This window comes from Uranotaenia lowii, unplaced genomic scaffold (genome assembly GCF_029784155.1).
Source record: "Uranotaenia lowii strain MFRU-FL unplaced genomic scaffold, ASM2978415v1 HiC_scaffold_665, whole genome shotgun sequence".
Classification (NCBI taxonomy): domain Eukaryota; kingdom Metazoa; phylum Arthropoda; class Insecta; order Diptera; family Culicidae; genus Uranotaenia; species Uranotaenia lowii.
The window spans coordinates 1-15,514 of record NW_026598606.1 but is presented as its reverse complement, the minus strand read 5'-3'; the positions used below and the strand labels follow the sequence as shown (position 1 = coordinate 15,514).

The window sequence follows — 15,514 nt, the reverse complement described above, 5'->3', positions numbered from 1 at the left end:
TTTGTAATAAGGATCTTAAACTGCGCTGACTTGATCATTTTCAGGGAAGACTTTGACATAATTTTAAAGTTTTGCAAATTTGAGTAGGGAAAATCCACCATTTTTTCGAACTTCGATGGTCTATTTCATACAAGAATTACTCGAAAATCCACCTTTTTTCTTACCAATCTTGAATAGCAAGAATCCTTCTAGAATAACAGGTTTTAAAAGTGGAACATTTCCAGCAAATTCTTCAAATTATCAACGAAAAAGGTAAATTTCCTAGTTAATTAACAGATTTTTCGTGATTGTGACGTCGCAATGTGTACTAATACTAAAGCAGGGCTTCCTCGACACTACCTTCTTTAATATTCCTTGGGTTCCGGGAGGAAATTTTTCGAACTTGGATATATCCTACATAGAATATATTCTCTATATGGATGGTAAAAAATTTTTTGACTTACCCCTGACACGCCCCTGTTTAGCCTACTCCATCAAGTTTAAAAAAAAAAGCTGGATAAACTCCATTGTATTCCTTTCCTTTTTTGATTGACCATCGTTGAGCATTAACTTTCACAATTCCAACAAACTCAACTACCGAACACCTTCAATAACTTTTACAATGAAAAAATCGTCTTCAAACCGTGGAATAAGACTATTTGCGGCAAAAAAGCTCAACCATTAACCAGTCATCTCCAAAATCAACAAATATAACATGTAACGTCTAATTTGCCTTAAAGTCCCCGCCGATGCTTTTCAAGGGATGACTAGTTTTTCTATTATCCGCGAGATGTCACTAGAAGCTAGAAAACTAGAATGCAATACCAATGAGTAAAATTTATAATATGTACACAAATCTGAAAAAGTTCGACTTTCCTAAATTTAATAAAAACTGGGTTAAAAATGATCAGAGAAATTTTATTAAATAAAAATATAAATATATGATGTAAAAGAAATATTCTAATGATCAAAAATAATGAACTCCTACAAACCACTGTACAATAAAATACATCTTTTTTCATAGCCGTACAAAGTTAGATGCCTGTTTAGCACAACAAAGATTTGCTCTATTTTTTATTAGTCGTTTTTTAATGCATATTACTTAACTTAATTTAGTTTAATCTATTGCATATCTAGAACATAAAAAAATTTATTTTTTTTTTCGTAAATTGATAATTTGATACATTATTTTTTAAAAAAAGTTAATTTTCAAATTAACTTTTGATGCAAGTCACCCCACGCTGTTTCCAATTCAAATTTGTTTCAACTACTCTCCACTAGAGAACAGCACCAGAAACATGCTATCCAACGCAGGGCTGTATTCACATTTGTTTGGGTGTAACCGGTGTGACGTTTAACTGGCGTAACGGCTTCTGGGCGCATTTATTTTCCGTAACGCATCGTAACGTTCCATGAAAAATTTGAAAAATGTCAACACTGTCCGTTCGCTTTTACAATTTGTGACTCGTATCTTTAGATTCTTCGTCGAAAAACCGTGATTTTATTGTATTTCCACAATCCCCAACGTTTATATTTGATCGTGCCCGTGTTTTTTTAAAGTGGTGAATTGCATTTTTGTGTTTTAATATCGATTTATCATTGAAAACGGTTGATCAAAAGTGTATCAAGATGACTGTTTACCTTAACGACTTTAATAACAATATCCAATCGTATTTCATAAGTAGTACCTACGGAAATGAAACGATGGTCCTAAATTGCCTTAATGTAAGTATTCGCACTATCAGATTTCTTGGAATATAATTTCTTGAACAGTTTATTTCTAAACTGATTCTAGCACCTGTCGCTTGTAACGGATCACCGGGTTTTCGATGTTTCCGTCTACGGGACCAACGTGTTCTTCATAAACCTCCACAAACTTATGAGCACCGGCACCAAGAAGATGTCCCTGCTGTGGTCCGCCGTTTCGGTGTTGGAGGTGGCCGCCAAAAGTGAAGAAACCCGGCAGGCTCTTATAGGAAAGTTTCACTATCTGCCTACCCTGGCCAATCTGCTGCAGGAGACGCACAACGGCGAACAACAGCTTCGGCTACTGGCACTGGTTGAGCTGCTGACTCATGGGGCTCGGTTGGAAAGCCACGAGCCGTATGTTGAGAGTTTGATTGTTAAATTGTTGGGTTTGATGGAACAGGGACACAGTCTAAAGGACAAGGAAGAGCTGGTCACGTTGGCTTTGTCGGTTCTGGTCAATATGTGCTATCAGAATCTACCGGTTACTTATCTGCTCACGAAAAACATTAGCATTTCGAAGTTCTGTGGCCAGATCAAACAGATGGGACTGATTGCGGTAAAGATGTACATTATACTGGAACGCAATGATTATCTGAAGGAAATGGATCTCCATTACATGCTGAAAATGAGCTTTATGGAAGTGACCAATGTACTGGCCACGAGGTAAGTGCAAACATTAAATGTCAAATAGATCGTTAGTCTAAATTTGAAATCTAAACGCTGCCATCATGAATATACATAGAATAGATTCAAGTTTTGATTTATACATGTTTATTTTTTATTGTTTTCACAATTTTAGCAACAGTTTTATTCTTCGTCACGTGGTTGACTATCTGCAATACATTCGACAGCAGGATCGCGGAGATCCCGAATCATCAAAGGAAAATCGTCCCCGAAATGTTCAAACTTTGCAAGACAATTTCTTTCAGGATAATCTGAAGCAATTCCTCGTAGACATTGATAAACATTGTGCTGAAAAGTTTTTCTCGGAAAGCGAATCTACCACCACTGCTCCGACGCGAAAAAAACGAAAAGGATCCGAGGCTGAGTCTTCGGGTGGAACAAGTCCCAAAAGTGGCGCCAAGGACGGTTGCATGGATGTGTTGTTTGAAATTCTAGCATGTGTCGTTGCGTTGGAACCGGTGGGGGAAAACTATCGGCGAAAGATGGTTGATCTGGCCGTCAGGTGGATCCGGGCGAAGAACAGTTGCGCCCGTGCAGTTGATTTGCTGAGGGTTATTCTAGAGCAGAGCATGCAGCAGGACGAAAAATCCGAATGTGCAGCGAAAACAGCGGAAGCTTGCCGTGGAGTGCTGGAAGATGTTTTGTCGTTGGTTCTCAACAATACAGACGAGAAAATGGTAACATAATTACATATCTATTCTTACGGAGAAGAATTTATTTTAAATTTTTATGTTTTAGACGATTTCGTTCTGCAAAATGCTCGCAACAATTGTAAAACTGCAAAATGGATCGCAAACAGTACTAGATAAAACAGCGGAACGTTTATTCAATCACATATTCAGCCACCTACTCGAAACACAAGAGTCGAGCTCAGCATTCAACTATTCTCTGCCGGATAGTGAGATTCGCATGTATATCTGGGCACTTGTAACTTTCAATGAATTTGCCAACTGCGCACCGACTCATTGGTTTGCCAAAGTGACTAATTTGTGGAAACAAAAATCGATTCATTTCCTCATAGCCAAGGGACTGAACTGTGGTGACGAAGAAATATCGGAAGCAGTTCTTCAGGTCACAGCATCGGTAGATTTTCCTCGAAGAGAGTTGTCGCACATGATCTCCATCCTCAGCTCGAGCAATCGACGGAACTACAAGCTGCCGGAATCCCAGAATACCTCCACCACATTTCACTCCGCACCAGCAACCGGAAGCTTTTTCAATCGGGATCTACTGGAGCGTATGAACCTGACCGTATCGCACCTTCAAGATGCGGTTTCGGCCGGCCAAATCAACGATGTTACGAAGGTCGAACTGATCGAATTCTACAACTGCAAAATTGGCATGGAGACACAACTGATGACGGAGCTACGGGCCAGCATGACGGGAATGTCCACCCAGATCAGTACGCTCATGCATCAGAACCAGTTGCTTTCGTCCGAAATCGATAAAATCCAGCGAAGCAATCTACCTTTGGTTCTTAAAGTCTCGGCGTAAGTTTCGTTACTGAATTTTCAATGTAAAAATTTTCAGATAATCATTTACAAATTTCGTTTTTCGTCAGTCTCGAGACGGAAAACCACGCCCTGGAACGGGAGCTCAACAAAATGAAGCTGGCCACTGCTAGTTACGACAAGAAGATAAACCAGATGAAGCAGGAGATGTCCGAGTACATTAAGAAGTACAGCGAAAAATCACAGCAGTGTGCATCGCTGATCAAGGAAGTCGAGAAGTACCGGGTGCGGGACGCAAATTACGAGAAGGAAAACAAACGGTTGCAGCATGAGCTGACGGAAATGGTGAGTTTTTTTTTGCTGTTGCCGAACTTCTAAAAACGTTCTATAGAACTTACTTAAAAGCATTCGAAATATGATAAATAAACTAACCATGAGTTTTCAAAAATACAAGTTGAAATCTGAATTTAATATTTGTATCTAAAATCTGAGTCGAATTTGGACCTCGAAATTGGTATCTTATTTTCGGATTTGAAACTTTAATTCTCAATTCGATTGAATTTTTCCGTACCTGTCTAAACTTTAAATTTCGTTCCTTTCCAGACGAAAAATCGCGACGATTCCCGTGCCCTGCTGAAGGCAGCCGAAGAGGACCGACAGAAGTTGGCCGAACAGAAAGAGTCGGAACGGAAACTGCATGAAAGCAAACTGAGGGAACGGGAACGGGAAATTTCCAAACGCACCAGTCTGGTGCAGCAGCTAGAACAACAGCTGACAGCCCGGGATGGCCAGATCGAATCCCAGCAGACGGAACTGAAGGAACTGATGAAGCAGCTCGCGGCCAAGGACGAGCGGATTGCCAAAATCGAAGAAGAACTGGACGAGAGCAAGAACATTCAGCAAGCCATCTACAGCTTGATGAACAAGGGCAAGAAGTAGGGACACATTTTTCGAAGGTGAAAAACGGAAACAAAGGATTATTTTGCTCATAGGTATATTTCTATTTTTTTTTTCAAGTTTTAATTTAGAGAAAGTCTTGATTGATGCCTTCCACTAGCGTGGGATCTTCTAGCATAGTCGCGTGGGTTCCTTGAAGGGTTTTTACGACAACCATGGCGTTGGTAACCTCCGATAGGCCGTAATCGTGGTCGGTGTTGGATACAGAAGCTATTGATGGTTTCATTAGAACTATTGGACAGTGAAGAACATTTTTATAGTTTTGGCAATTGAGCGATAAAGCTATTTTGATTCTGTTGAAAAGAGATACTAGCATTAGTTCCAGGTATTTTTTGGAATACCCATAATCGCTTCGATGGAATTTCATTAAATCTTCTATCATCTGCTTGAAGTTGGTGCCCTTGCCTATGGCATTCGTTTTTTGACCAATTGTACTGAGAACCGTTTGGATAAGGCTGATTTGAATTTCTTCGTCAGTTTGACTGGAACTGATCGCCGGTTTAGCTATTTGGGTTAGATATTTTGGAGACCCGTCGAGCAGGATCAGCTTACCCTTAAATCCGGCCTTTTCTAGTCTTTTCACGATCTCGATTGCTATCAGTGCTCCAAACGAGTATCCTATTATACAAAATTGTTCTAATTTTTTGAATACTTTATCGAGGAGTTCATCGATTACAGAATTTACTATTATTTCTAAGTTCAAAGACTGGTAATATTTCAAAGTTTGTAGTACAAATACTGGTGCATTTATCTTGGAAGCAATCGAGTACCAAACATTACCAGCAACGCTTTCTATTCCTGGTACGATCAGCACCGCTTGATCATAGAGAAGATCGCTAGATAGCGACGGCAATCGTAAAACAGTATGCTCACTAGTCGCCTCACAGCCAAGATTCTTAATCATTATGATGAATCCTTCCGATTGTGTTTCATTCACTTCTCCCTCCATCTCACATTTTTCCTGCATTATTTTCTGGAGTTTCAAAAATGTTAGCGTTCTCAGTTCCTGTGGCGATAGAATCATGTTGAAATCCCTCTCCATAACTTGCTTGATTTCAACGGCCATCAACGAGTCCATACCAATGTCTGCAAATGTGCTGTCCAATGAAATTGATTTCAAGTCCCGAATGTTCATGATATTCATAACGGCTTCTACAATATTCCGAGCTTTATCTGCTCCAGAAGATTTCTCCGCCACAACCATGCTGGAAACGATTGGTTCCTCACAAGTCAACAATTGGTCGAGTTTGTGCAAACAACACGCTATCCGTTGTTGCAATGTTCCTCCGATCGAGAAATCGGCCCTTTCCCCGGTCATCGCAGCTATCAATCCTACATCTCCAACCGCTCCCCACTGAATGGCCTTTGCCGGTAATCCGTCCGCTCTTCTCCGCTCGACGACACGCTCCATCACCGAATTAGCCATCCCGTAGTTACTTTGTCCGGCATTTCCTCGCCCGCAGGACACACTAGAGAAAACGACAAAGTGCTGCAATTCGGGACACATCTCCCGGGACAAGCGATCCAGCAACACTGTGGCGGTTGCCTTCGGTGCCAAACATTGGGCAAACGTTTCCGGAGTTTGATTCTCGAAACTGGCATCCCGTAGCTGGACTGCCAGGTTGAATATGCCCGCCACCGGTCCAAGTTTGGTGGCTTCCGTGATCAGCGAACGGCAACCGGACTCGGTGCTAATGTTTTCCGTTGAAACTACTACCTTGACGCCGTAGTCTTGCCATGTTCTGCAAATGTTCAATGGTTTAAATTGAAGTTATCGCAGGTAAAAAACGTTCAAAAGACAAAGTCGGTGTTTATTCTACCACGAAATTATATTCTACAAAATTATCCGTGACTCTTTGAATAACTCAGAAGTCCAAATTTTGTAGATTCCTAAATTCCTAACTTTGGAGATCTTCGCAGTCCTTAACGTGTTTAAAATGATCTAATTTGAACATTTTCATCAGCGGATCTACAAGAGGTTGTCCTTTCTGAAATGTGCATGATCCAACATTCTGACATGTCTCTGTAGCCTGTTGGAAAGCTATTTCTAAAACCGCCAGCTAGTTACTCAAGACAAAATGCTGTCCAAAGCGAAAACGTATCTGCAATGTCGGTAGAGATACGACCAAAAAAACTACATTTTCTGATGGCGACACCCATGCCGAAGCTGGCGGCCACTCCTTTGCTGCATAAGTATGGGGAGTGAAAGCTACTTGAAACAGCCAACGGTTAAAGGGGTTAGTTCTTAATCCTAGTCCACAACAGGCAACTTAAACTTTAAAACTTTAAAAAGGTATAGGTAGGTAAGTTGATCCTATCCTAAATTTTATTAACCTTGATGACATAACACGAGAAGACGCATTGCATAATGAAGCAACCATTCGTTTAAAAGTGGAATACGAGTGGCCACTTAACGCAGCCAACAAGGGTTTGTATGCTGTATAACGTCCTACTCGTAAGTAGATAGGTGCAAATGATGCGTCGAAAGTCGTGGTGTCAATGGGCGCGATAAATAAACACTAAACAATGGACAGATGGAACCTAAACATGGTCATAACGAAGCGGAGTAGAATGATCCCACCGTCGAGGCATCAAGGCATGATCTACTTACTGCGTAGTGGATGCTGTGAGTACGCTATGAAGACAACTCCACTTGCAGGATGCTCCCTACGATTAAAACCAGGGGACTGATATAAACGGAGAATCATCGTCAATGATCAAACAAATTTTGCAGCCAATGATTTAATTTGTTATAATTTGTTGCAATTTGTTAGAGAGAATTAGAAGGTTTCAGTTAAAATGAGAGAAACCGGTGCTCAGAGAGAGTGAAAATGTGCTAATTGTTACGATTTGTTAAGCAGTTGTGGAATTTTAGTCATTACCATTCCAAATGCAAAGAATTCTCTCTCCACTGCAATCCCTTGATTAAAACAATAAGGATGAAACTGGATCTTCTCAGTAGTGAATATCGAAGAGGAAGGTGTAATTCACTGCCGGGAAATATCTTAGAGAAGACCGGCGACTCTTGATGCCGGTCGCATCATCCAAGTAGCGTAACGTTTCAGGAAATACAGTGCCAGGCGCGACTCCAGGATGAGTGACACTTTACGGACAAATCGTACCATGAGAGGTCGAATCTTGAGCTGTTATAAGAGAGTTCAGACCTCGAGTTGTCAAAAAGAGAGGTAGTTCATAAATAGGTATATGCTTTAGGGCAATCCCCAGATGAAATCTAGTTCTAGTTAAACCTTAGGGCAAAGGGGTGTAGGTAGGTACAACACGGAAGTTCTATCAGAAGCTCAACGCATCCTGCGAAGGCTTCGTGCCGCAAGCCGAAATGTGCCGGGATAAGGACGGAGGCATCCTGACGGACAATCGTGAAGTGATCAAAAGGTGGAAGCAGCACTTCGATGACCACCTGAACGGCGCACATGCAGGAGACCAAGAAGGTGGGGGAAGCTACATCGCCGGCGTAGCCAACGACGTAGAAGAGCCACTCCCAGCGTTGAGTGAAGTTAGGAAGTGTTGAGATTTGACGAATCCAAGCAATCGATGGGACAAATAACAACATACACATAATAAATAAACAAGTGTTATATGTAACCATGGACATGGTTTAGTATGTGATTTAGCGAAATTAGTTAAAGTATTCTAGCTCTACTATCACAAAGAACAGATCTCCCCTTTCCACTGCTGCCCAAAGTGCTCCCGTCAACAGGTTATGAGCCCAGCACTAGTGGAAAGGAGCAGAAGCGGAATCAAAAGTGGACATGGTCATCCAGCCTGATCCTATAACCTTCCAACCGTGGAAGGTTATAGGATCAGCCAGGTGAAGGTTGACAAGCCAGGAAAAACGGTGGTCGTCGGACAGGTGCAAAGGAAGGTCATTGGGCCGAATCCATTGCGAGCTGACCGGAATGCATAGGAAGGTCGGCGAGCCGGGAGCCAGAGGAAGGTCGTCGTGTCATTGTTGAGGCGTCGGGCCAATAGAAGAGCATCGAGCCGGAACCAAACAAGGTTATCGGACCGGAGCCACTGGGAGGTCGTGGAAGGGGCTACAGCGTTGTGTAATGAATCCGGCAAATGAGGTCCAGTGCGTGCATTGAAGAGAAGCAGCCCCATCTTCAGGAGGAGCCGCTGGAGGCAGTTAAAAGACTGCGAATGTTGAGGAGGAGTGTTGAGGTTTGTCCAATCGAAGCAATGGATGGGACAAATAACAACATACACATGTAACCATGGAAATGGTTTAGTATAAAAGGTAGCGAAATTAGTTAAATAAAGTATTCCAAGCTCTACCTCCAACTAGACAAGTCTCCTCTTTTCACTGCCTGGAGTACGGCACAATAGGAAGCCTTTCGCCAGCTGAATAGCAACAAATCGACTAGTAAGAACGGCATCGCAGCTGAACTAATCAAAATGGGCCCGGACAAGTTGGTCGATTACCTACACCGGTTGATGGTCCGGATCTGGAACACAGTATAGCTACCGGAAGAGTGGAAGGAGGGGGTAATATGCCCCATCTACAAGAAGGGGGACAATTTGGATTATGAGAACTACCGAGCGATTACTGTCCTAAATGCCACCTACAAAGTGCTATCCCGAATTCTAAATACTTCGCCGCCTAAGGTCACAAGACCAGATCTTCACACTACGGCAAATCCTCCAAAAACGCCGTGAACACCAAGTCCTTACGCACCATCTATTCATCGACATACGACACTTTCTAGCTGATAAGACGTGTTCTTTCTACGGCTTCCAATATCCAAAAGGTTTTTGGCCCGAAGTTAAAGTTTTAGTCAGTTTTTGCAAAATGGCTACTAGAAGCAGGATAGAGAACCAAGAAAGCGAACCTCAAGCTGATTTGGGTTTGATTCAGTCATCAGCTGGTCTACCACCCAGCGAGCGACTAGCAGGGCGTGAAAATTGGACGTGGGAATTTGCTGTGGAAACTTTCCTCGAACTAGAAGAGCTTTGGGTAGTCGTCAAGCCGATTCCGCTGGGAAACGGAACGATACCGAATGCGGATCCGCGCAAGGATCGAGGGCTCGAGCGAAAATAATTTTGCTGTTTGAGCCTATCAACTACGTCCACTTGCAGGATGCGAGGACGGCGAGAGAAGTTTGGACAAAGCTGGAGGCAGCGTTCGATGACAACGGGTTGAACCGACGAGTTGCGCTCCTGCGGAAGCTTATCACTTATTCACTACTTCACGTGCGAATCGATTGCCACCTACGTTAACAAAATTGTTCCAACCGCACACCAACTCCGCGGCGTGCGATTCTTCGAAATTTTCGAAGAATCGATCGGCACGTTGCTGTTGGCTGCTCTCCTAGAAGACCATTGGTTGTAAATGTATATTCAAAACCAAAACGGACGAGAAAGGCAACGTTGTGCGGCACAAGGCAAGGATCGTCGCTCAAGGTTGAAATTTGAAGTCGACTACGACGAGGTGTTTGACGAAACAAGCTACATTCCGTACGCTTCTAACTGTGGCTCACCGCCGAAATGCAATCGTTAAGCATGTCGATGTCAAGACTGCAGCCTATCTCAACGGCGAACTCGAGGAGACCATCTACATACGCCAACCCGAAAGTTTTTCCAACGGTGATGCTGGGACGGTGCGTCGTTCGAGGGGGAGCCTTTACGGATTGGAACGAGGCGAAGCGAGTACTGCGGTTTCTTCACTGGGGAGGCGAAACCCGGGACCGAAAATCCAACTCTGGCCATGCGATATTTTTCGGTGGAGGCGTTATTACTTGGGGATCCCGAAAAGCAAACCTGTGTGTCTTTCAGCTCAACCGAAGTCGGATTTGTCGCACTTGCTGAAGGCTGCCAAGAATTGATTTGGGTGCGCAAGCTGATAGCTGAAATAGGAGAAGACGGTTCACGATCAACCACGGTTTTCGAGGACAATCAAAGATGGTGCAGAGTGACCGGATTGAACGACGAAGCAAAAACATCGAAACACGGTACTTCTTTGTTCGAGATTTGCATCACAGAGGTGCTATCGAACTGAAGTATTGTCCAACGGAGGAAATGCTCGCTGACATCCTGACGAAATCACTTCAGCGAGTACGACTTGCGAACTACGATGGACGTACTTCCAGGATAATTCGAGGAAGAGTGTTAGATGCAGTAGGCGAATTATTTCATAAGCAATCATAGCAATCTGTAAAATTAGTTTGAATAAAATCAGTTTCTTTAACTGTAACTTCCAAGCTGACAAGACGTGCTCTTTCTACGGCTTCCAATAAAGGCCTAAAGAATCAAGTTAAAAACTTAAATCGTTATTTTTCATCTAAGAGTGCTCATATCATACCTTATCCGATATTCCTGATACGGCTCGCTGATACCCCTCCTGGAGCAAAGGATCACATTGCGGCAGCCACGCAGCACAAGCCAATCGGTGAGCTCCAGCCCGAAACCACCCAGCCCACCTAGAACGATATAAGTGCAGTCCGATGAACAGTACAAACGAGCTGTTACCGTAAGGGGCAGGGTGCACCGGCTGTCGTCCCGTTCTCGCAACCGCAGCAACACTTTGCCCATGTGTTTGCCCCCCGCCAGATACCGGAAGGCCTTTTCGATTTCCGGAGCAGGAAAAATGGTGACCGGTAGTGGTTTGATTACGCCCCTCTGAATGTCGTTGGTAAGCATCCGGTGTAGTCTCCGTTTTTGATTGATTGTTCCCTTGAAGAGCAGGTCCAAAAATATAGCAGTGAAAGTGATCCCTTTCTGGAAAAGTTCCATCGCTAGTTTGGAGTTTTTGGAGATGTCATATTTTCCGATTTCAAAAAAGTGTCCCCCATTGGCTAGGCAGCGAACGGATGCCTGGAGTTTTTCTTCGGCTAGGGAGTTGAGAACGTAGTCTACGCCCTGGCCCTCGGTGCGTATTTTGATCATTCGTTCGAAGGAGGTGTCCCGCGATTTGCCGATGTTCTCGCGTTTCAGTTGAGGGAAACGTTTGAGTAGGAAGTTCCGTTTTTCTTTGGAGCTAACGGTGGTGAAGACCTCCAAGTTGTAAGCAAGACATGTTTCGATGGCTGCGATACCGACTCCTCCGCTTCCAGCGTGAATAAGTATGGACTTGCCGGCTTGTATTGAGCAGCTTACGAAAAACGCGGTGTAGACAGTTCCGTAGACACATGGGACAGAAGCCGCCTCGGCGAGACTCCAGCTCGGAGGCACATCGAAGGTCATGTACGGTTCGCTGACGACCTGACTAGCCAAGGTGCCCGATGGCAACAGACCCATGACGCGGCGACCATCAACGGCTGATATACCGGAGAATTCAAAACCGAGCACACATTCCAGTTCGAGCCGATTTAGGGAAAGAGAATCTATTGATAGCTTCCCGGTGGCCAACATAACGTCTTTGAAGTTCAGAGAGCTGAAAACGACATCGACCAGACCTTCACAGCGTTGTTCGACGCTGAGTGGTCCTTCGAACCAGGTGAACGAAGACAGATCTCCCTGTTTGGTGCAATTGGCAAAACAATGATTGCTGATCGGAAGCGGGGTTCGGTCTTGTGTTAGCAATCGATGCCGGTAGCTGCCCCACTGTCCATTTCGGTAGATGTTGACTGCCATGTCCTGTTGAATTTGTCTTTGGTAGAAAGGGGTTTTCTGCGAGAATATTGGACCTTTAGGATCATCTATTATGAAGCATTTAACATTCTGGGTGGCCGGTTCCTTTCGAAGACAGTTGACAAGTCCTAGAATTCCAGTGTGGGGCTCATTTTGGGAATACACGATCACGGATTCATTTGAAGACGTTTGCTTCAGTTTGTTGAGCCAAGTATGTTCTTGATCACTAGAAGCGATTTCTACGATTCGCATTTGTGAGGTATCTTTAGGATAGAATTTTTTCAACAATATAAACGATTCAACAGTTGATCGGAATATAGAAATGATGATATAAGCTTTAGGAACAACGAAAGAGTCTAACTGAAGATCAGAAGACTTTCGCACAATCAAGTAACCTTCATCCGCGAGGGCATCCGCTGCTTCGCAATAGAATGAATCGTTGTAAGCATCTTCATAATAGATAATACAGAAAGCATTTTCCTGACTCGAAAGTGTCTCCTGAGCTATACGCACGCTCGCTGGAAGAACATGTTTATCCGAACTAAGCAAGACCAGATTACCTTGAACAAGGGGAAGTTCCGATATGGCTTGTTCGAATAGCTGTACTATGGGAGGGCTGAAAAACGGTTGGTATTCACAAACATTCAAAATTGTCGTTGGGGTATTTTCCAGCATTATCTGAACACTGTAGCGTATAATTTCCGGTACAGGAAGCAGACTTTTACAATTGTAGGGAACAAATGCGTACGACTCCAATACCGGATGACCCAAGGGTGCTCTCCTGGAAATTGTACTCGCCTGTAATCCACTAATCTGGATACCACCCGACTGAAGAACGTTCAAATGGGGGCAGTGAGTGAGGTTGTAGAAATCTTTTCCATCGTTGTCGCTAAGTTTAACCCTCAAATGGGTGATTGGATCAATTTGTAGACTTTCTATTCCTGTCGGTATCATCAGAAGGCGGCTATCGTTTGAGATTATCTGCACCTGAAGCATCGAATCCAGGAAGCCAACCCAGTTATTTGCCCATGTTATCTTGGCAAACGACCCATCCGATCGAGCTTTCGAAACGGACTTGAAGATCCCCCCATAGTGATACCCTCTGAGTCGAAGCTCTTTGTAGAAATCTTCTTTCTCCAGAACCGTATTTTCCGAAGACGGTGGATCCATCGATAAAAACTTGGGGTCCACCAGTGCGCTCGCTCGACCTGTTACAATAGTTGTTGTGCCTTCTAAAATCTGCAAGCATAGCTTATTAATAACGCCTTAAGGTCAACACTTAAAAAACATAAACCAACCTCAAATTGTCCGCTACCTTCCTGCATCACCAGCGTAAACTCAACCGTTTCGTTTGCACTCAGGGTGGTAGCCCGATGGAACTGCACATCGTGGAACTGGATGGGCATCTCCTGCGATATGACGCCCTTGCGCATGGCCACATATTCCCAGACCAGCTGCAGATAGCCGGTGGCGGGGAACAGAATCCGGCCATCGATACAGTGGCCCGCCAGGTAACTGTTGTCCTGATCGGTCAGCGAGATCGAGTACTCCTGGACCCCGCTGTCGGTTTTCCGTTGGGCGTGGAACTTCATCACGAACCAACTGGCCGAATGATCCCAACGGATTAAGGAGGATATGGAAGCTGTTCCACGGGACACGGGAAATTCGACTGGTTCGTAGAGGTTTGTCAAGTTCAGCTGCCGACCACTTAGGAAGATCCTAGGAAAAAGGGAGGAAACGGTAGTTTCACAACATTGTCATGGTAAAAACTTTTAAGTTACTAACTCGCCCAAAATGTGTAGAAAGTGGTAGGATACTTCTTCATCGGTTTGACGAATTTTGTTCGCATTGATGTCATACTTCTGCAGCTGCTTGAGGTCGACGATCACAGCTTCGCTCGGTATCCGAGAGAAGTTGGTTTTTGCACTGGAAATGTGCGCCAAATCCTGCTGCTGGTATGACCGGAAGAGATCTAGGTTCTGTGAGTACAACCATTTACTGCTACCATTCAGTTTCTGTGGGATCACTTTATTAAGTTCTGCCCGTAGTTTTTCCTTTGATTTGGAGATTTGGTACATTGGACTTTGATCGTGATAAATTGCTAGTTTTAAGGTTTGCTCAACAGTGATGAGACCATCCATGTGAGCACACACGTATTGTCCGATGGAGTTTGCTGTATAATGATCTATTTGGATGTCGGTGGCCTTGAGTAGCTCCAGCAGTCCAAGCTGAAGGATCACACTTCCGATGGTAGGATCGGTCAAATTGGGAAGAGATATATCCATTGATTCCAGTATTGCCAAGCATCTGTTCAAGTGGTGTTTAAACACTGGAAATTTGCTGAAGGCTTCTAGCTTGATAGCCCAAAGATGGTCGACATCACCTAGAAGCACAACCAGTGGTCCCGTAGCCTTCGACACTTTTACAATAGGTGATTCGTAGAATACACGATCAGCAAGGGTAAACACTCGAAAACCTCTAAAATTGAACTTCGGGATCACTTGCTTCTGAATGTTGTTCAGTAGACCAAGGAATTCTTCGTCGAGCTCTTGTTGTGTAAGGTAATCCAACAGACAGTCAACCGCTTCCGGCGTTCTACCTGACCAGATGACCAATCTAGGAAGATCGTTTGCTGGTTGATCAGAAGCGTTGTCATTCTTTGAGTTGGCATGTAATAGGGCATGAGCATTGGCACCACCAAAACCGAACGAATTTATAGCTAGGAGAGATCCTTCCAGTGGGGTACTTTCGGAAACAACTTTCAGCTTGTTGTTTATCAACGCCGGCACATCCGTACGATTGCTCACGAAGTGAATGTTTGGTGGAATGGTATAGTTTTCACTGGCTATGATACACTTGATGATTGAACAGACCCCAGCAGAAGCTTCCGTATGCCCAATGTTGGATTTCACAGACCCGATTAGCATGGGTTCGACACGATTCTTACAGAATATCTTTTCAATGGCATCACACTCTTCGGGATCTCCAGCAATAGTACCGGTGCTATGGGCTTCGATATAGTTCACAGTATTAGGTGATATGTCCACTTCTTTGTAGAACTCGGACAGCAGTTGTTGCTGAATTTGTCCTGATGGATACGTGATACC

The 15,514-nt window shown here is 43.9% G+C and overlaps 2 protein-coding genes across 2 annotated transcripts; one reads left to right on the top strand and one right to left on the bottom strand.

Moving 5' to 3' along the window:
- The first annotated feature begins 1,373 nt into the window (after nucleotides 1-1,373).
- Nucleotides 1,374-4,858, top strand: LOC129760574 (myosin-11). The gene is made up of 6 exons (XM_055758228.1): nucleotides 1,374-1,704; nucleotides 1,775-2,391; nucleotides 2,528-3,089; nucleotides 3,151-3,902; nucleotides 3,974-4,208; nucleotides 4,467-4,858. Exons 1-6 carry the CDS (start codon nucleotides 1,609-1,611, stop codon nucleotides 4,800-4,802), a joined length of 2,598 nt encoding a protein of 865 aa, XP_055614203.1. The 5' UTR covers nucleotides 1,374-1,608; the 3' UTR covers nucleotides 4,803-4,858.
- Nucleotides 4,841-15,511, bottom strand: LOC129760573 (fatty acid synthase-like; the record flags this gene model as incomplete). Its single annotated transcript, XM_055758227.1, has 4 exons — nucleotides 4,841-6,562; nucleotides 11,140-13,646; nucleotides 13,706-14,126; nucleotides 14,193-15,511. Coding segments are annotated over 4 exons (5,922 nt in total), but the record flags the coding sequence as incomplete, so codon positions are not given.
- Nucleotides 15,512-15,514: the final 3 nt, after the last annotated feature.

Bases quoted from the DNA above. Each gene is read 5' to 3' on its own strand.
- LOC129760574 (XM_055758228.1), top strand. From the start codon at position 1,609: ATGACTGTTTACCTTAACGACTTTAATAACAATATCCAATCGTATTTC. The intron at 2,392-2,527 runs GTAAGTGCAAAC...TCACAATTTTAG, and splicing joins ACCAATGTACTGGCCACGAG to CAACAGTTTTATTCTTCGTC. The intron at 4,209-4,466 runs GTGAGTTTTTTT...GTTCCTTTCCAG, and splicing joins AGCATGAGCTGACGGAAATG to ACGAAAAATCGCGACGATTC.